The sequence below is a fragment of the Polypterus senegalus genome, chromosome 13 (genome assembly GCF_016835505.1).
Source record: "Polypterus senegalus isolate Bchr_013 chromosome 13, ASM1683550v1, whole genome shotgun sequence".
Lineage (NCBI taxonomy): Eukaryota > Metazoa > Chordata > Cladistia > Polypteriformes > Polypteridae > Polypterus > Polypterus senegalus.
The window spans coordinates 153,376,308-153,398,789 of NC_053166.1; the positions used below are offsets into that span (position 1 = coordinate 153,376,308).

At 43.6% G+C, this 22,482-nt stretch overlaps 1 protein-coding gene across 1 annotated transcript in view; it reads right to left on the bottom strand.

Moving 5' to 3' along the window:
• The window catches only part of LOC120542133 (retinoic acid-induced protein 1), a 171,501-nt gene that overhangs the window by 31,634 nt on the left and 117,385 nt on the right, over positions 1–22,482 (bottom strand). Inside the window, exon 2 of the mRNA XM_039774312.1 lies at positions 5,143–10,418. Coding sequence (XP_039630246.1) covers positions 5,143–10,401 — 5,259 coding nt within the window. The 5' untranslated portion in view covers positions 10,402–10,418. The remainder of the gene's footprint in view (positions 1–5,142; positions 10,419–22,482) is intronic.

Consider the following 22,482-nt stretch of genomic DNA (forward strand, 5'->3'; position numbering starts at 1 on the left):
TCATCGGGCCCTCACTCCCGAAAGGTCTTGTCATGGCTTCCTTCATCTGTTATGCTGTGTAAACTGTCATTAAAGAAAACTAAGTTATTTCTCCTATGTGATTTCTTACTGCTGTATCACTAAGGGAGGGGTATCGCCATTTTATATTATATTGTATCTATATAGTTTCAGATTATGTAACTCGCCGCAATTAAAAAAGAATTCATTCTAACAAGGGAGCCAGCGCCCCCTGCAGGATACACCATGTGCAGTTCCAAACATATTTAAGGTGCATCACTTCACGGCAGCTGCAAGTTAAGCAGGCTGAAATGTAGAAGTATAGAATACCAACAGTGGAAATGTCGCTTACTGGCAAAACTGAACAGATGAGTAGCTCTTATGTAGAGCAGCAAGGTAGAATAATCATTACTGGTGCTGCTTCATGGATCTAGGGTCATGGGTTTGAATTGTGCACCTGGTCGTTGTCCATGTGCAGTTTGCACGTTCTCCAGGACTTAACATAGTGTTCTCTCTAACACATATACAAAGCCATAACGATAATTTGAAATGGATATTACAGGCGAGTGTGAACGGAGTTGTGCACCTGGGATGGACGGGCACCCATTTCATGCCTTTATCACAGTGCCGTGCAGGGAGAGACAATCAGCAAGATGAGGTGCAGAGTTGGTTTACTTTTAAAATGGCTGAATCACACAGATAGTTTGTTTACTGTTTTTTTTATTCCTTGCTAAAGTGACGTGCATACAGTGTCTTACAATATTAATGAAATCTCAAGACGCGGATGAATATCCGATAACATTCTTGCTCTGAAAAAAAGGCAATTTTGACAAGTGTAAGACACTTTTCCAATGTTAGGACACCCTTCACCCCAACTGCAAACTTCAGGAATAGACAAGGTATTTTTAAAATTTGTCAAAAAAAGGCTTCAATTTTATGTGATAAATAAATTATATATATCCATCCATCTTCTAACCCGCTGAATCCGAATACAGGGTCACGGGGGTCCGCTGGAGACAATCCCAGCCAACACAGGGCACAAGGCAGGAACCAATCCTGGGCAGGGTGCCAACCCACCGCAGGACACACACAAACACACCAAGCACACACTAGGGCCAATTTAGAATCGCCAATTCACCTAACCTGCTTGTCTTTGGATTGTGGGAGGAAACCCACGCAGACACGGGGAGAACATGCAAACTCCACACAGGGAGGACCCGGGAGGCGAACCCGGGTCTCCTAACTGCGAGGCAGCAGCGCTACCACTGCGCCACCATGCTGCCCACAATTATATATTGTGATCTTTGGCCAGCTTGCCAGATGGAGCCCTCCTGAAGTATGGAGGTACCCCAAAGACCAGCAGAAAGTCATGGACTATGTGGTTTTTATACAAGACCCTGCTGGATACCACAGGGGCCGCAAGAGGGAGCTGCAGGGAGGACCGAAGATTTATTTGTGCCCTATAACCTGGAAGTGCGTCAGAGGAAGAGGACTTGTACCTGACCCGGAAGTGAATGAGTCACGTGGACTGGGGATTGGGAAACATTTTTGGGTCGGGTACTATAAAAGGACTATGGGAGCTCCCAGACGGCGAGCTGAGCTGGGTGGTAGGAGGGCAACGCGTCTAGGAGTGGAGGATTGGATTATTGTGTATTATTGTGATTGTTTTGTGGAGTAGAGGGTGCTTTGTGCACTGTGGAAGATTAATAAAGTCACTTATTGGACTTTTACCTGGTGTCTGGAGTCATGGATAGGGGTTCAAGGGAATGATAGCGCCCCCTATCTGTCACAATATATATACTCTATATATATATATATTGTGGAGGACTGCTGGCTTCCCAAGCTGGTCCGCACCCCCAGGCCACCAGGAGGAGCTCTCCTGACAGCAGGATCGTGCCCCGAGTTCCAGCAAGGCCTTATGGACTATGTAGTGTTTTTACACAGCCCTGCTGGATACCTTGGGGACCACCGGGAGTCGCTGTAGGGGCTCATGGGCTCTTGTGTGCCCTATAACCCAGGAGTACGTCACGGTCATGTGACAGGAAGGAACGACGTGCTCCCGGGTTGAAGAAAAGGACTGTTTGCCCTGACTCGGAAGGAATAAGGAACTGTAGACTGTTGGGACAGGAACACCTCCGGGTCAGGGGCTATAAAAGGACGGTGCCTCAGTCCAGATACTGAGCTGTGCTGGGTGGGAGAGGAGCAAAGTGTCTGGGCGAGGAGGAGTGGTTATTGTGTTAGTTTATTGATATATGAGTAGTGTAGAAGGTGCTTGGTGCACTGTGAACCAAAATAAAGAGTCTTGGACTTTTACCTGGTGACTGGAGTTGTACCTGGGGGTTCAAGGGAGCACTAGCGCCCCCTACTGCCACAATATATATATATATATATATATATATATATATATATATATATATATATATATATAATGCAATTTTCACTATGTTATAACTAGTTTTTAACATAGAAAATCAGCTGAAAAATCATGGACTATTGAGAAGTATGCGGACTGACAACATGCGACGAAATGGAATCGTCCCCGCATAAATCAAAGGCATCCAGACGATCTGGATCTGCATAATTAGATCTGGACCACCCTATATATATACCATGATTGTTCCTAGCATTTGTTCCACTTTGTTGCAGAGTCTGCTGTTTGGCAAATCATTGCACATTTCATCTGGTCAAGGGCTGTGTCGACCAGCTCAGCCTGCGTTTCTTTGGTCTGCTAGGTGAGGTCAAGTTTCAGGGCTGTTTTGGCCACTGCCTGGTAGTAACTACAGATTGTACCGCATGACTCTCTCATTTTGTCTGTGGCTGAAGCTACTCCCACGATCTTCCTTATGTCTTCGCTCATGACATGTTCAAGCTGAGACAGACCAAGCATCCAGCAAAGCATCCGCACTACCATAGTGTGCAGCGTCTGTTCACGTTTCACAGCCGCAGGGCAGCATTCTGTACCGTACAAGGTGGCTGGGTGGATGACTGGTTAATACATTTAGGACTTGAGGTAGGTTGGAATTAATCATTCATGCAGTGTGATACATGAATTTGGTGAATTTATTGAATTGTTCCCCATTAATGCAGATGGTGTCATCTGTCTGTCTATCTTTTTGTTGTTGAACTGAAGACCATTCTCCTCTAATCACACTTTCAATCCTTGCTGTTCTTTCTTCATGAGCAGGACATCACTGGTGTACAGTATTGTCCACAGTTTCTCCATCTGGATGTTTGCTGCAACTATATCTAAGCATAGTGTGAATAAGCAACTTTGACTTGAGAAAGTACCAAACTTGTCCTTTAACACTCCTGTGTTGCCATTTGTTGAGACCTCTTGATTACTATTGTCACAGTTTGCTTAAATCAAGGCGTTAACAAGTATGTAAAACTCTGAATTTGCATAAGCCACCTTAATTCGGGGTCTTCAAAGGAAATGAAATGATTCACTTCATGAGGCAGAAGTACATAAACAAATCAAATATTTGAAATATTAAAATGTGTGCTTCAATGTGAATATTTAAAGTCTAAATATTCTGGACTGCAATAGAAAAAAATCAAAAATGACATCATATTAATGGTCACTGACCTTGAAATAGTCTACAATGATTTTTGACATTTATCATTTCCAACCTTCTGGGAGTGGATCTTATAAGGTTATGACCACCAGTAAGAACTCATATATCAAAATATGATCATTTTTGTTTTCCAAATTGTATTATGTAATTTTATCTACTGTTGAATTCTGCTGTGTACTTGTAATATTTCTGTTGCACTATTAAATTGTATTGAGGATGACTTGTGTCCTCTTCCATGTATTGTATTGTTTTGACCCCATTTTTTGACACCCACAGCACGCCCAACCTGCCTGGAAAGGGGTCTCCCTTTCCAAAGGGTTTCTTTTATTTTTTCCCTACAAGGGTTTTTTTGGGAGTTTTTCCTTGTCTTCTTAGAGAGTCAAGGCTGGGCGGCTATCAAAAGGCAAGGCCTGTTAAAGCCCATTGCAGCACTTCCTGTGTGATTTTGGGCTATACAAAGATAAATTGTATTGTATTGTATTGTATTTTCATGATCAGCAGCCTTGCAATAGCAAAAAATGACACTGCACTTGCCTATATTACCGATTCCAGTTCAAAGTTTTGTAAAAAGGAGTAACTTTGACTCCACGTATCCCATTAGGGGGTGACTCCCTGGGGTCGGATGATATGACATGAACAACTTCAAGCCAGCTGATTGTTTTTGCTTAAAACATCTGATGGACGGCCAGCAGCTCAATCCGGCCGACACATCCAGGATGCTAGATAGCGACTTCCCTGAAGAGTAGCAGTGCCCTGGATTCCCGCAGAGCACTATGGGATATGGAGTTCAGCTTCACAACCCTGCTGGGTACTGTAGGTGTCGCCAGGTGACGCTGCAGGGAGACATGGGGATTTCTATTTCCCATATAGCCTGGAAGTAATCCCAAGTCATGGGGATGGAAGGACAGAAGCACTTCTGGGTCAAGGACTATATAAAGGACTAGTGGACCATTGTGTTTATTGTGGATGTGGTGCTTGGAAGGCACCAATTTGAGGAAAAGATTAAAAAGTCTTCTTAGTGCATTTAAACCTGTGTCCAGAGTATCTGTCTGTTGGGTTTAACGGGGCAACAGTGCCCTCAAGTGTCTATAGACACCTAATGGTTTACTTTTTCATCACAAGGGTGTAATTTCCTGCACAAAATGTGGTCCACAAATGGCCTAAAAAATGAGTGTTTTTTTTTTGGGTTTAGGGGGCCAAAAATAGGGCTGAACCCCAAACAGCTTGATGTCTTGCATAACCAGACTTCAAGACAAGTCAAATGGTATCTCAGATATGGGGGTTTTCTCATACCGGTGAGCCAGGAGGCGCTGGACTAAAAAACTGAAGTGATTTCAAAGTGTGCATACGTAGTTCATATGAACACAGTAATTCTTATAGACCCAGTGATCAAGATTAACTCCAATTGAACCACCAACTTGAGATCTTCTGCATCAAGTGTCAAAATTAGGAATTAGGAAAAAGAACTGCTTATATCTAACTATGTGCCAGTGCCCGCATGGAAATAAACATAAACATATCGACTATTACTGATATTCAGCAGTAGACAAATGTTCCATGATGGACTTACCGTTACACTGGCTGCCAGTGCCGCCTCCTGTAGTCCATACAACTTGCCAGTCACTAGAAAAACCCCACCGGTCCACACGGCACAAGCCTCGTGCACCCAGTGCTCCTTCGACTCTGCCTCAAACTCCAGGTGCTGGGACTGTTGGTTGGCGCCATCAGAATTGCTCAGCAAGCCTGTCTCTGCCTTCGGAGCTTTCCTGGTCTGACCCTGAAACTGATGCCGCTTCCGATACCTCTCCCTGATTTTGGATCGGATCACACTATGCTCGCCAGTTCTCTCCTGCCTCCTAGGCTTCCCCAGAAGTGTGCTGTTGCCGCCCTTTGCTCCTGCTTTCTTGACGTGGTCAATTTGAATGGGGCTACACAACATTTTAATTGGATTCTCCCCAGATTCGGATTTGCATTTCAGGAAAGACAGGGTCTTCCTGGGGATACTGTCTTCTGGATAGTAGGGGCCACACAGGTCCCCCAGCTCGCGGTAATTTGCTGGCTTTCCACACAGGCAGCATGTTAGGCATCTGTCTGTTAACTTTTTATTCACTAATGGCCCCTGCTGCAAGACCGATGAGTTTGGGATCAGTTTTGCCACTCCTATAATGTTCTTGCTTTGTGAAAACATTTTCTTTCTCATCTGATGAAGCCGTAACTCCTCTTCAGGTCGATTGATGACAGTGCAGATGGTAGCAAACTCAGATGACCGGTCCACCCTTACAAAAGGGCAAAACAACGGTAACTTGTTTTCCATTTTCTGTGGCCTGTATGTTGCGTACTTCAGTCTGATTTCTGGTTCCTTTTCCTCAACAATAGGGGCACACTGCTTTCGGTGTCTAGTCTTTAGCCTGTGACCATTTTTTCGGGTCTTCACTGCACATAGAAGTTTTTGACTCCTTCTCAATTTCCCCGTTAGATTCGTTTCTTCTGGTTTTTGTTGCTCCCGAGCCAATGAGAGCCCCGCTTGGCTTTTTGCGGGAAGTAATCTCCGACTGCTTCTCTTGATAACAATGGCTTCTTTTGTGACGGGCTTTTCAGTAGGGGGTTCTGCTGCAGGGGGAGCCAGGTGGTCCTGCATTCGGAGGCTGTCTTGAGCCCCCATCTCAGGGAGTGGCCCACAACTTTTCCTTCGCTTTCGTCGCTGCTTCAAGTGCATCTCGTGGTTGTTTTTGATGGCCCTCTGCTTGGCTAACCTGGGGGTGGTCACTAGGAGGCTGTCACCTTTCAACTCCACGGCTGGCTGATCTGTACTTTCAAAGACAAGGAGCTTCTTCTTTCGAGAAGTGTAACTTTTTAAGGGATCTGCATCTGTTGCCCCTGCCACATTCATAGGCTCCCCGTCATCTACTTGTTTAACCGGGACTTTCTCATCAACATTTAGTATGGAACTTGTAGTGGTTGGGTCAGCGGTGTCTGTAGGGTTGTTAATAACATGTTTCTTTGAGCCAGGTGACGTCATCTTTTGAACTAAGGCTTCATACTTCAGACCTCTCCCTTTCCTAGGGGGTAGATATTTTGTTTTAGCTGGACACTGGGCCTGGATACAAGGGGGACCACCGTTTTTCTCATTAGCCGTTTCCTTGACGATGTAAGTATTTATGGATGCTTTCAAATGGTTCCCTCTCCGTGATGTCTTTCCAGGAGCACTGGGAACCACAAACTTGTTCTTCAGCGGCAACTTGAGATCCTCGCTTTTTGCCGGCTTGCTACTTTTCTGCCGTTTAATCGGAACAGGTGAGTGGCAAGTGGACTTTCTTTTCATTGGGGAAAGGATCTTCTCATTGGGCTTGCCCGCCTGACTTTTTATTCTGAAGACCACCTTGCGATGTGACCGAGATGATTTTTTCTTCGAGCTAGCTCGTGTCTGGCCTTTCAGGAAGGCTATTTTGTGAGCGCGTGAAGTCTTGAGGTTCTTGGGAAGGAAGCCGGTCATTTTTTTTTCTTTCAGCTCTTCCTTTATCGGCTTCTCGTCCTTTTGCTTGCGAGACCGTAACACCATCGGCCTTTGATCTTTCTGGAGAGGCCTTAGATTTGGGGTCTCCTCTGAACTGTCTCCCTTTGTATTGCCCTCATTTGTACTTCTCTTGCACTTCAAGTGGGAATCGTGAGATTTCGGGGCTTTGTGCTTCAAGCGCTTGATTTTTGGAAGCACTTTTTTCGTGTGTCCTGCCAAGTCTTTTGAAGAAGCCCTTTTGGGAAAGTTAGGTGATGACTGCCTTTTTAAAAGCAGACAGGCTTTGGGAGCTATGAGGGCAGAGAAAGAGCGGGTGCACATTCTTGAGGGCACTTTCTCTGCAAAATGCTTCAGGGCTTGACTGGCAAGATTTTTACTAGCTGTTCCTGCCTGATCAATTGACCCCACACTTTTGCTGGGTGGCATGCTGCTTATCCGTGGGTTAGCAGGCAGATCTTCGCCAACTAGGCTGGAAAGCCTCCGAATTCTCACACTAGTGTTCAACAACTTTCCTTGCTGACTAGGTTTCTCTTCTCCATGAATTCTATTTAATGGATTAAGCTTCATCTGAACCTGATGGGCATTAGGTTCTGGAGGTGGCAATTCCTCACTTTGGAAACTAATTCCACACTGTGTGTCCTCTTCCCAGGTTTTTGGAGAAGGTGGTTTCTCGTCCCATGAAGGAGCAGATGTCACTGCTGTTTGCTCTGGAGTTTGAGATGCATCTTGCATAACAGTGCTCTCCTCCACGTCTTCACTATCGCACTCTTCTTCCAAGCAAGTTACTTTGTCCTCCGTGTCTGCACTGTTAACCAAGGTGACGTTATTGGAAGGTGAGAGATCACATATGAGAGACCCTTGCTGAGAGGGGGAGAGGGGTGTCTCTTGAAAACTTGATTCTGAGCATGTCTCCATGGTTTCAACAGTCTGATTGCCACCTGGTTGGTCACTTGGGCTTCCGGGACCTCTGCAGGTATCCTCCTGGGGAGGCTCAAAGTCCTCTTTTTCTTCCAGGACCTCAGCAAGATCACCTGCATCTGGGGTCTGGACTGAGCACTCCTCAACATAAGTATCGAGTTGCTCTTGCTCGCTGGTTAAAAGCTTGGCATCAAATATTTCCGATCTGGAGTTAAAATGGGAATAATCTGACACTTCCTCTTTCACAGCTAAATATTGATCTTCCACAAGGTCATCATTCCAGCTGAAAGCGTCTGCTTTTTCAGAAGTTTTTAAATCCGTAGGAAGCTCAGAATTGTACATTTCCACTTCGACATCCGAGCCAGTCTTGCCATTAAACTCTTCCGGGCTGGCAGACTTTGTACAGTCAACTGGCTCGTCTGTTATATAGTGAATCTGCATTTCCTGGTAGAGTTTCTCCTCAATATTGTTGGAGTAGCTTTTGTTGATTAGCGCTTTGCTTAATTTGTGGAAGAAAGCTGGATATTTCTCATCTTCTGGCCAAGCTTCTTGGTCCACCCCACAGATCTCATCCTTCTCGTCATGATCAGAAATCAAAGGATCGTTCATTTCTTCCTCCTCTCCCTTTGTTCTATCAGGCCAAGGGGTTTCTTCAAAGTTTTCTTTCAGTGCATCTTTCAGGATGGTCATACTGTCCTGGGAGCTGTCCTGTTTCAAAGGACTGGGGACAGGCAGCTCTTTTGAAGGCTTCTCATTCTCCATATTCTTCAGGAAGGCAGTAAAATTCTCTCCAGGTTCCCCACTCTGAAGGCTATGTAGAGAGTCGTCCGACTTGGTGGACATATCACCAGGGGATGTGACCGAGGAAGATGACACGGTCTCCAAAGTCAGCTGTAGATTGGTAGATATCTGAGCCGGACTTGCGTTCTGTCGGCAGAGATAGTAACTTCTCTCCAGCTGATCTTCGGAGCTGCTGGAGTAATCCCCTTCCTGCATTTCAGTGGGCACAGACTGTGGCGTGCTGAAGGGCTCGGAAATTGCTGTGGCTTGCTGAGACTCGGTGCAGCCACTGTCCTCCAATATTCTTTGCTGGCCCTTGAAGTCCTCCACTTTTTTTGGTGCCCGTTTCCCACTTTTCTTGCTGGAGATGAGCGCCTCGGAAAGGAGAAGTTGTTGGACGTTGTTGGAAATGTTCTCCACTTGAGACGTTAATGCATTAAGGCTCCACAGGCTGGGGTTGGAAAGAAGTTTTTCGGAGAACCTGTCCTTGAGGGACCCTGCATAGTTGGTAGTCTGTGGATTGAGGCTGCTGGATGAATGCGAATGGGGGGGCATCAGCAGGCTCTGCTCCCTCATGGCAACAGAAGATGATGCCCCAGTAGCAATTGGGGGCTGGGTCTGATTGTACTGAAAAGTCTCTGGGTTTATCATTAAAGGGGATGGTGTGGAGCTATAGGAGGGTGATCTCCCGACAGATCTTGCTGGGGAGTGGCTGGAACTGGGACTGCAGTTCTGGTAGTACTGTTCTGGAGATCTCACTGACATGTCAGTAACACAGTAGTTCTTTGCAGCCTGGCTGTAGTGCTGGTACTTTGAGAGACTCTCCTGGGCACTCGGCATTGCTTGCAGGGAGTTCTGTTGGTCATAGGCAGTCCTGGTAGGCGTTGGCTGGTAGCTGTAGTTGCCCTGCGTCCTGTAGCCCGCTTGTTTGATGGAGCTGCTTGCCAGCTGCCGGTTGTAAGGGGGGTTCGTTGGCATGCTGTAACCTTTGTAGCACTGGTTTGCCTGGTTGCATTTTTCTACTGCAGGGTAAGAAGCTGTGGAGGAAGAGAGGCTCTGGGATTGTTGAGGGAAGTGAAGAGACCCTTGCGTATAGGTCATTGAAGAAGACGACGACGAGGAAGATGAGGTGTCCTGCTGTACTTTCTGCTGGTGGTGACTGGTGTAGGCTGTAGGGTTTGGCTGTGCGGAATGGGAACACAAACTACGGGATATTGGGTGCAGATGCTGCTCAAGGTACTGAGCGTTACCTCCGGTGGACTCCTGTTCATATTGGGGCAAGTGTGACGAGTCCTCCCACTTGGGATGCATCTGGCCTTCAGGTAGATATTGGGCTGAGTATGCGTTACTGAGCTGGGTGCCATAGCCTCTCTGCAGATGCTGGGCATGGATTTTAGCCACTTTGTACGGTTTGTCGGCCGCAGCGTTGTTTCTGTAGCTGGCATAGGCTTGCTGATTGTAGCAGTCCTTTGCGGCTGGGAGGGACTGGGGACCATAACCTCGCCTGGCCTGGCTCTGATGAGGCCGGTAATTCTCGAGGTGTGACAATTCCGGGTTCTCCTGCTGGTAGCACGGCTGGTTGCCATGGAAACCACTCCTTTCTCTGAAGGACTGCATGGCTCTGACTCCAGTTTCTACAAACAAAAAAGAATGTATCGTCACTTTCAGTCTTTTTTTTTTTTTTTGCATCTATGCTGTCTTTTTTTCTTTCTCACTGACTGATATAAAATCGTTTTTTAAATTGTCTGGTTTCACACACACACACACACATACACACACACCATACCCCTCTCCCCTCCTCGGTGTTCTATCCAGATTTTTTTTTTAATCTTTCAAGGACTATGTTGCTAGGGTATTCTGGATGAACCCTTCATTCATCCTGCCCTTATTTTTGTCACTTTATCTGTTGCATAAAAGAGCTTTTGAAGCTGTCAAGGTCACATTCAAGAAAAAAAAAATGCCTAAATGACATCCGCAATGCACGCATAAACTCTGACAAGTCTGTTGTGCATTAAGAGGCTTGAATTATGGTTAGGCATCTTCATAAAAAGAGAATAGCCTAGTGCCCTGCTTTTAACAGACAGACATGAAAGGTAATATATGTAATAAGACAGACATGAAAGGCACTATATAATAGTTTCAATGCCACTGCTACAGTTTTTCATCTTCATAAAAAGAGAATAATCTAGTGCTGCCATGAAAGATATGAAAAGCAATATATGTAATAGATAGACATGAAAGGCACTGTATAATAGTTTCAATGCCACTGCTATAGTTCTTCATTACTCACCTTACACTCTTAACAATACTGATTCCATAATGACACTTTACTGGGTTGTGTGGTTCCTTGTAGAACATACCTCACAAAGAACCTCTTCATCATATGAAGGGGATCTTTGGGCTTTGATAAGGTTCCTGATATGTGGACAAAATGGAAAAATGTAGTGTGCAGAAAGCTGCCCAGCAGGATGCTGACAGATTAATAAAAAAAACTGAACTGAACCTGCATTAGGGCAGCATGGTGGCACAGTGGTAGCACTTCTGCCTCGCAGTAAGGAGACCTGTGGGTTCGCTTCCCGGGTCCTCCCAGCGTGGAGTTTGCATGTTCTCCCTGTGTCTGTGTGGGTTTCCCTACACAATCCAAAGACATGCAGTTTAGGTGCATTGGCGATCCTAAATTGTGCTTGGTGTGTGTGTGTGTCCTCCGGTGGGCTGGCACAATGCCTGGGATTTGTTCCTGCCTTGTCCTGTGATGGCTGGGATTGGCTCCAGCAGACCCCCGTGACCTTGTAGTTAAGATATAGTGGGTTGGATAATGGCTGACTGACTGACCTGTGTTACTGTATGCATCAGGGGTCCTTTGAAAAATCAAGAACTCATTGGTATTTCACAAATATATTATATTTTATTTATGTTGCCCGTTTACACATATAAATAAGTAAAAGTTATTTTTGCCACCTTCATGTGGATGGTTCTTTAGCGAAACAAAAATGGTCTCCCACACTCTTAAAAAGAAAAGTGTCGGAGTGGTCCTTCAGAGCAGTGCCAAAGAGGCCCCATGTTTGGCTTCCAAAAGAGCCATCCAAATGAAGGTTCCAGAAAGAGCTTTTATTTATTTTAGATCCATAACAGGCTCCATATGGTAAATAACACAAATTGAAGGTAACAGATCTTGACCAATAGGTCAAGATTTTCAAAGAACAATTCCTACATATAACAACAGGCTCCGTTCAGGTATTTTTAATCTGTCAAATGTCCTGCTAGGTAGTCTACCATACATTAAAGACTTCAGTTAATACGTAGAAAAAACTGAAATCTTTAATGTGTGGTAGGGTACCGAGCAGGACACATACAGTAACAGATTAAGAAAACCTGAACTAAGAGACAACTTAACATGCAAAGAAACCCTTCCCAGAATAAAACGATGTTTAATCAATCAAAGAAAGTGCCATTAAAGAACCGGATTATTAAAAGTGCCCTGTAAGGTATCACTCTTGGAAAAATAAAAAACAGTTATTTTGAGGAGAGTAAAGAGCACTGCTGCATAAAGACTACCGATATACGTTACACCCACTTAAATTAATCTTTACATGCACCCATTTTAAACCCCCTTAACACCGCCCCCTATTTGTCTTCCTTTCACTACCCACATACCCGCGCTTCACAATTATCGATGGTTTCGTCTCCACAGACATATCTGTGCAAGTGTCTGTTAAACGTGCTTGATTCCAGGACAGAGGCACTGCCTTCTAATGGTAAATGGCAGAGATAAATGCCATCCTGTCCGTTTTCGGAAATCGCATATATCTCATATCATGCAAACCTAACCTTTGGGACGAGATGGCGACGTTTTGTCAGAGATTCAGACTACACGAGGTTGACAGATCAAACTAGTTTATGTTCTCTTTGTGTGAAGCCCCCCCACCACCACCCTTCAATCCACCCCCCCTCACCCCAATCCTCTGCCTGGCATCCCGCGTTGCGAGTCCTTTTACAACCCGTGAATCACCTGTACCTACCGAGCTATTTTGTCCCCAGCAGGTGGTAGTCTAAGTGCCAAGGCTAAATTGCTGCTGTTATGTCTGAGAATTGCGTGATCGATACACATGAATTGTGTTGTATTCCCAGTTGCCAAAGGGAGTGAAATAAATTGCGTGAAAAATAAAAAAGGATGCCACCAGGCAAATCGGGTGTTTTTTGATTTTTTTTTTATTATTATTGTTATTACACATGACTGATCTCACCACACCATTTTGGAAACTTGCTTAAAAAACATGAAATAATCCATCAGTATCTAATATAGCGCCTTGCACAGCCAGCGATATTGTAAGCCGCTTCCCAGCCCAGTCAGAAGCAAAAGAAACTATTGTTGCTTTCTGGTGGGGGTTGACGATCCCCGTCATTTTCTTCAGCAGACAATCACGAGCGGCACAAAGCGAAGACGGGAGGATCAATAGAGCACTTGGAGAGGTACGCGCAACTGGGGTGATTTTATTGTCCTTCCTGGCATTTCTGATTAAGATTTTCATCGTCAAAAAAAAAAAAAAAGGCAGCAAGGCGGCAGGAAGCCTGCATCGCATTGCATTGCTTTGTGGGAGATAATCCGAAATGCAGGGGCTTCGCTTGATCTCCTCATCCCTTTGGCAACCTTAAACGTCTCTGTTTCCCGGTCTCGTTTTTTTTTCTTTTTTTTATTATGAAAGCCGCTCCACACCCTGTGTTTATCTCCCTGATTAGGTATGCCAGAGCGCTTTGGTGGGAATACAGAGGACTCCTAGAGGAAATTCATACAGAGCTCAACACGCTTTGCAAAGGTTGATATGTCCTCATTTTGTTCTGCATATTTATAACCTTGAAATATGCAAATTCTTTGGGGCTTCTTCTGCCTTGAATTAGACGGCCGCATCTTTGTGAGACACAAATGTTGATAATGCTTCTGTCAGAGCTGGCCTCCCTTTTCTTGCTCCACTCCTTCCTCTTTTAATTTCCCCCTAGGGATACGATTTGGCACCATTATCAGCCTTCTGAAGTTCACCTCATTGAAATGCTCGAGACTTTTCGAGACCTTTGAAGGATTACGAGCAGCTGTCGGCAACGCTTGAGATTCGGGTGGTTATGGAATCAGACTACCTGTCGGAAGGCTGGGGTCGATGATCAATCAATCAAACGTTATTTTATACTGCGCCAGTCTAACGGCACGAACTGTCAGCAATCGCGTTGCAAACACATGACTGCCCTGTATCAGACTGGAACTTATGGACGTAATAAAATGCAAAATAAATGCAGTGTAAGTAGAAACCGCACCTCCCGCCATCCGCATCTTACTTATTGCTTTTCCTGGAAGGCGTTCAACTTCACTCAGACATGTCAGCTGGTCTTTGCACAACATTTTAAAGTAATCAGCATCTGTATCCTAAATTGTGCCTTGCATCTCCAATATGTGTATAAAGCGATTTACAAATAATCTTTAAGAAATGGAGAGCAATTTTTTATTGTAGTAAAAAAAAAAAAAGCTACAGTATATGCAGCAACCAATGGGAAAAGCTAAGAAAGTTCATTTTCAAAGCAGCCAAATCCTATTCTGTGTCACATCTGGGCATTTGTCAAACGTATCCGAGCAGCATCGGCTGCAAGGCAGGAATCAGACTTGAATGGGACATGAATTCACTGTGGAGTACTCTCATGCACACCCCCACATTTACGTGTTGGTGTATTCATCGATTAACTCAAAACAGGTAAACGTGCAATAGTCAAATCTCTCCGCTGTTTGGACCACGAGAAATGCCCCCAACACAACACCTACACACTGGGCCAAATTATGGCTCACTTGTGGCTTCGCTTACACACGTGAGGATCACATTCCCTGTCCTTCACACACCTCTAGATGGATGGCTTCTTCAGCACATACACTTTTAAAAATCAAGGTGCCAAAAGGATTCTTCACAGCCATTTTGGGTTCCAAAAAGACCCATCCACATGAAGGATGCACGAAGAACCTTTCATTTATTTAGATTCCTAACAGGCTCCATACAGTAAATAAAAAGATCACAACAGATTTGTGAAATGCCAATGGGTCCTGATTTTAAAAAGGACTCCTGTTGGTTTCCTGAATCTGTTCGTGTCCTGCTTGGTAACCTGCCATCCATTGAGATATCAGTATTTATTCTACATATTACAAAAACTTTCAAAGCAGGAAAAAATAATTTTGTACGCATAGAATCCTTCCAGCAATGCAATGGTTCTTGGTCAAGCAATAAATATCTAAAAGGAACCAAAGAACCCAGTAAAGAACCAATATTTGTAACAGTGTAGTTTCTCGCAGTGCTGGACTCCTCAATCTTTGCTCCAATACATTCACCCATGAATAACCCCACCTACCCCTTCATCGCTCCATCCAATCTGTGATCGCTTTGGTCCACTGGCGGCTACAGCAACAAACCATAACACTTGGAAACCTTCTTAATGCATTTCACACTTGCAGGGGGTCTGAAACTACCCTAACAGCATTAGGTGCAAGAGAGGAACCAACCATGAATAGTGTGTCACTCACAGCTACACTCTTAAAAACAAAGGTCACAGAGCGGTTCTTCAGAGGGATTCCATAGGGGAACCATTTTTGGTTCCTGTAAGAACCATTCACTTGAAGGTTCCAGAAAGAACTTTCATTTATTTACAGGCTCCATTACAGTAAATAACCATGAACAGATGGTAAAAGATTTGTGAAACACCAATGGGTCATAATTTTAAAAAGACTCTTGCTGCATAGGTCCAGTAACACCAGCTAACACTGGGTTTTCCTAATTTGTGGGTGTCCTGCATCCCACCATATGAGATTTCAGTTTTTTTCCCCTATATATTAGGAAGTTTTTCAAAGCACACAAAACCAACTTTATATGCCAAGAGCTTAACTTAGAATGAATTGCGCTCGGTCAAGCAATAAGTCTACAAGGAACCACACAACCCAGTCAAGAGCCATCAAGGGCCATTAAAGAAACATCAAGGAGTTTTTAGAATGTAATCAAATGTTAAAGTAGCCTCATATAATGACACGTTGCAGGCAAAAAAACAGGATTAGACCAGGGATTGTCAGTGTCGATCCAGGAGGGCCACCGTGGCTGCAGGTTTTTGTTCCAACCCAATTGCTTAATTAGAAACCAATTCTTGCCATTCTCAGCCTTATTTAATTTTATGGCTTTTTAGTCTGCAATGTGTGGTTCTTATATTGTGGACTTTTTTCCTTTCCAAGGATATCATCCAAATGATTTGAAGCCTAAAACAGATCATTTTCAGTCTGTCACATTTTTCTCCGAGGTGTTTTATTAAAAATAAAATAGTGCAGGATGAATCCACACAGATGTAAATGGAAACAAGTTAGAGGAAGAACTGCTGGCCCCTTTGTCATTTGCATCTTATTGCTAATAAGGAGCCATTAAAAACACTCAAGGCAGCTCTTCAAGACTGAAATAAGCAATTAAGGGTGGGGAACCTTAATGAGTGAGACCACTGAAATGAAGCATCAAAATGTCACTTGAGCAATAAGTGCTTTAATTAGCAATAATTGTGTTCTCATTAAGACATGGGGTTGGAACAAAAACCTGCAACCACTGCAGCCCTCCAGGACCGAAGCTGCCCACCCCGGATTAGACACCAAAATGCATAAGGTGTTTTATAAATGGCTCATGAATTTTGCCCATGGTATTCATTTTCCCATGACTGCAAAATCTTAAAGACAATCATAAAACAGACGGGGCAATATGAAGTGTTTTCACCCAGTTGTAGATTAATTGTATGCCATATCAAAAGAAAAATGAAAAATGGACTGAAGTGATCCCACTAGAAATAAAGAAGATCTTTGATTTCAGTGTGTGTGAAAGGTGGACGTGTGTCTTACATGATTTAACAGCAGCCTAGATGTAAGAGATAAAATTTAGGTCATTGTCAAGACCGATGCCAAGGCTAACTACAGAAGAGGATGGAAGCCTCTGATGGGATTTAAAATTCCAAATGAACAGAGTTAAGGCTCTCCCATCGTGCTGGAGATCCATGGTGTTAGTTAGCAGGATGCCTTGCATTGTTCCACACAAAACACAAACTCTTTGAAAGTTACTGATTTGCAAACACGTTTCCAATGCAAGTACTAACTATAATTTAATATTATATATCTAATGAATCAGCATTTCACTTACAGTACGTAGTACCTTCAAGAAGTAGCATTCTCTCGCAACTCTTTACAAAGAAAACCCAATAGCACTTAAATAACAGAAGACGATGTATAAACATAAAAAAAATAAAATGAGTGAATTTAAAGTCCTTGAATTACTGCTTCCAAAAGTCCAAGGATAATAATATGCTGTTATTCAGTGTGAGAAATGTAAGTGTCAAAGGGAAATGAATGGAAAGATTGTTTGTAAAAGAAGTACGGGAGGGATCTTTGGTTTGGATTTTAATGTGTAGAACCGAAGATGTCTGTTGAAAGACGCAGCAGCATGTGGGAGCTTTCACTGTGAACAGAGAACAGAGGCCTTTACATCAACTTTCACGAAGTATCAGCTGGGACATGAAACTGCAACAGACATTGGGAGTGCACTGGGACTGGGATTTATATGCAGCATTAAAAACTACATATTCATCCATCTATCTGTTATATAGTGCCTTTCCTATCTATCTATCTATCTATCTATCTATCTATCTATCTATCTATCTATCTATCTATCTATCTATTGTCATCTATCTAATCTATTGTCACGCATGCGCGCAAATGGTCACCTTCCTGACTTACCTAAAGTAAGTGATACCACCCTGAGATAAGAGGGGTGTGCTGTTGCTAACAGTCTTGTTTCCTTTTTCCCTCACAGCTCTGAGACACCTGGCTCCTTTAAGGCAATGAAGCCCCACACCTTCTGGTTTTCGTGGTATAAAAGAAAGACGCTCCCAGAAGGTGGCACCTCATTACAGAACTGACCATGATAATGTGTAGATCAAGAAAACAAAAAGTGAGGTTGAAATGACCAATAACTAAAGTAAATTATCCCTCACAAAGAGAGACTGCAAGCGCATATTTTCCATTATTTTTTGTCTTTTGTTGAAATTCAATGGGGTTTTGCTTGGTTGTCTCACTAAACTATCAATATTATATAGTGCATTTTCATATCTATCTATCTATTTTTAGTAATAAAAACCACAAAATGAGTATTTTCAGAGGAGGGAAGGCATTGAAGATATACATATTATGCTTCACTTTGTTATTCTGACCATTTTTCTCTAATCATCTAAGTTATAATTTGTCCCTACCAGGTTACAAATGATCCCTATGAGTTGCAAATGGTCCCTAACATCTGTCTAGCTATCAGTACCAGTAGCTAGTACAGGGAAATCGATGAGGTCAGTTTCGGTGGTCCCAGAGGGAATACCAGATCTGGCAAGTGGTAATGGTTAATGTGTTTTGCCCTGAAACAATCCCTGGTTGGGGCTTAGAAACTCTTTCTGATGAATGTAGTATACCAAAAATCATGAGGTGGGAAGAGACAAAGGTATAACTGGCAGGAGGAAGTGAGGCCAGATGGTTATGGTGAAAGGTATGGGAGGTGAGAAAGGTTAATGTTTGTTGTGGCACAGTAGTGAGAAGTGTTCGCCATCAAACCAAAATAGGCAATGTACCTGCTTTATAACTGTACTGCTCTAAAAAATTAAAGGAACACTTTTGAAACAGAGTATAGCATCAAGTCAATGAAACTCCTGGGCTATTGATCTGGTCAGTTAAGTAGGAGAGGGGGTTGTTAATCAGTTTCAGCTGCTTTGGTGTTAATGAAATTAACAACAGGTGCACTGGAAGGGCAACAACGAGATGACCCCTAAAACAGGAATTGTTTAACAGCTGGAGGGAGGTCACTGACATTTTTCCCTCTTCATCTGTTTTTTTTACTAGTTTTGCTTTTGGCTACGATCAGTGTCACTACTGGTAGCATGAGGCGATACCTGGACCCTACAGAGTTTGGTTGTACAGGTAGTCCAACTTCTCCAGGATGGCACATCAGTACGTGCCTGTCATTGCCAGAAGGTTAGCTGTGTCTCCCAGCACAGTCTCAAGGGCATGGAGGAGATTCCATGAGATAGGCCGTTACTCTAGTACAGCTGGACAGGGAACCTCGTAGAAGATTCTTAACCCATCAGTAGGACCCACTGGTATCTGCTCCTTTGGGCAAGGAGGAACAGGATGAGTACTGTCAGAGCCTACAAAATGACCTCCAGCAGGCAGGCCACTGATGTGAATGTCCCTGACCAAAGAACCAGAAATAGACTTCATGAGGGTGGCCTGAGGGCCTGACTTTCTCTAGTGGGCCCTGTGTTCACTGCCCGCCAGGCCCTGTGGCACTCGATTGGCATTTGTCATAGAATACCAGTATTGGCAGGTCCACCACTGGCACCCTGTGCTTTTCACAGATGAGAGCAGATTCACCCTGAGCACATGTGACAGGTATGAAAGTGTCTGGAGAAGCCGTGGAGAACGTTATGCTGCCTGTAACATCATTCAGCATGACCGGTTTGGTGGTGGGTCAGTGATGGTCTGGGGTGGCATATCCATGTAGGGACGCACAGACCTCTAAGGGCTAGACAACAGCACCTTGACTGCCATTAGAAATCAGGATGAACTCCCTGGACCCATTGTCAGAGCCTATGCTGGCATAGTGGGTCCTGGGTTCCTCCTGGTGCCTGGCCTCATGTGGTGAGACTATGCAGGCAGTTCCTGGGGAATGAAGGGAATTATACCATTGACTGGCCCCCACGCTCACTCACCTAACCTCAATCCAATAGAACACCTCTGGGACATTATGTTTCAGGCCATAAGATGCCGTCAGGTTGCACCTCAGACTGTCCAGGAGCTCAGTGATGCCCTGGTCCAGTTCTGGGAGGAGATCCCCCAGGACACCATCCATTATCTCATTAGGAGTTTGCCACCCCGACGTTGTCAGGCATATGCATACAAGCATGTGGTGGGGGCATACAAACTACTGAGTACGATTTGGAGTTGCTGCAATGAAATTTCGGCAAAATGGACTTGCTCATTTTTTCACTTTGAATTCTGGGTTATGTTTGAATTCAGCCCTTTGTAGGTTGATAATTTTCATTCCCATCATATGATGTGGCATCCTTTGGTTCCTAACACATTACCCAGTCCATATCAGTATAGATATCCAGCTTGATTTCTTTCCCCATTGAGATCTGATGTGTTTTCAAAGTGTTCCCTTAATAGTTTTGAGAAGTTTATATGGACCTTATGGTTATCTCAGCTTGTGCGTCTATTCAGCACCCCAGCACCGTTCAGCCCGGCTCTATATCGCAAACATCAGATAAGTCCGTATCAAATCTTGGGGTGGTGATCGATGACTAGCTGTCCTTCACTTACCATGTTGCAACAGACCCTCGGTTTTGCACATTCACTCTACACAACCTCCATATGATAAGAAAATGAAGCACAACTCCTAGTCCAGGCTTTGGTCCTGACTCACCAATGGCAGGAGTACCAACATGTGTCACCAAGCGGCTGCAGATAATTCAAAATGCAGTGGCACGTCTGGTGTTCAACCAGCCAAGTAGGGCACATGTCACTCCTCTTTTCAGATCAACAAATTGCTTCCCTGTGGTGCCATGTATTAAGTTTAAATTCTTGGTGCTTGTTTACAGAGTCGTCAATGGGTCAGCAGCTGTGCATATGGAGACACGTGTGGTTTGAGGTCCTATGTTTCTTCCCAACCACTCAAATCTGCTGGTGGTGATGCCACCTCTGCATGGTATCGAATCTCAGTCAAGCCTCTTTTCATGTTTAGCTCTAACTGGCGGAACAAGTAGCCCACCTGTCTTTGAATTTCCAGTTCCCTCAATTTGTTTAAGAAGCATTTAAAGACCCTCTTTGTTTGTCGAATTTCTCTCTATCTTAGGTTTTTATAACCTAGGAATAGGTAAAGATCTTGTATTTTGTTTCAAACTCTTCCTTTGTGATGATTACTTTTGTACCTTTGTTGTGTAACACTTGTTCCCAAGCAGTCTCTCAGACTGATATTTACTTGATTATGTTGATCTCTTTTGTAAGTCACTTTGGATAAAAGCATCTGCTAAGCAAATAAATGTAAATGTATATATAGAAAGGCTTTAAGAAATGTTAGCATTTATTATTCCCTTCTGAATGTTTTCTGTACTTATTGGTGTCCTACAACTTTTATATTCCTTCATTATAATTAAAAGAATCTCTTTGATGATTTATAGCCTTATTGAAATCACTCAGGGTTCTGGGATGGCTCTCCACAACTAAAGCATCTTAAGATGGTGCTCACAACACAAAGGCTTTATATAAATGAAGGTACTTGGTCCTTGCTTATATTCTGCTTTTCAATCCAAGCATTATATACATTACATTTAAATATAACGAAGGCAATGGGGCAGTTAGGTGTGGACATAAGTGATGACTTGCCTGGATTAAGCAGGTTTCAGTAGTTTATGTTATGACCATCTTCATTCTGTGGATTGTTACTTCACCATTTACGAGTGACTAAAGTTTCAGAAGGGACACTGGAATAAAGAAGACATTCTGGGACAGACGAGCATACTAAGGCAATATCGGCCTTTTTCATTGTAGGCTTTTAATATTTTATCAAGGCTTCAGCCCCTGATAGACAAGGCCATCGGATCAGACCTGCAGAGGCTGTTGTTGAAGATTCATGCAGAAAATGCAAATTCCAAACAAGGCCTCGTCTGGTTTAATTAGTTGAGTTTTAATTGATTGATTACGGCTTACCCTTCCTCTTGAACATTCCTTTTAACTATGTTTTTGGGCACTGGTTTATTGATAAAATGTATCAATCATTAATTGTATTATTCAGATTTCAGAAGGAAAATGACCTGGACAAATACCTGAGGAATGAAAACAAACAAAAATTCCAAAAAATACGTTCACAATGAAGCTTCTCTTTTGATTGCCCTACAAAGGATTGGCTCTGTTTAGGATATTTTGTAGCTACACACATCTAAATTTACTTTAAACATGCTTACTACATGTATGGATGAATGTTTCCTGATATAGTCTATCAACTGCTCATTTTCTATCTGAGGTGGCACTATCACCATGCTCTGTACTGAGTACGTTATTGAGTAATGAACAGACATGGGACTGTTCACAAATAAACTTCTCACATTTAGCCTGTCCTGCACTGGATTGCGGCCTTAGATCCATTGAACAAGTCTCCCTGCCAATCTGTTATTATGCATTCACACCAGAGGATCATCTTCAGGGGTCATTTAAGGTATGTGGTACCACTCCGGGATGAGAGGGGGCGCTGTCGCTAATAGTCTTGTCTCCTTTTTCCCTCACAGCTTCGAGACACTGTCCCTTCAGGGTAATGAAGCCAAAGAGGCCCCGTCCCTTCTGGTGCATTTTGTATAAAGGGGAGATGCTCCTGGAAGGCGGCGTCTCATTTAAGACCCAACTGCCATAGAGAGAGATAGGTTAAGAGAAGCAATAACTGTGTTACCCAGCCCTGCCCATAGAATTTTGTAAAACAATGGGCCTCAGTTATCGTGCTGTTGAACGCATCAGAAGTACTATGTAACTAAGTACTTTTCTGTATACAATATTTGTAGATTTTTTTTAACCAAGGAGTAATATTTGACAGAGTTAGCATGGTGTAGTGGTTAAGGCTTTGGACC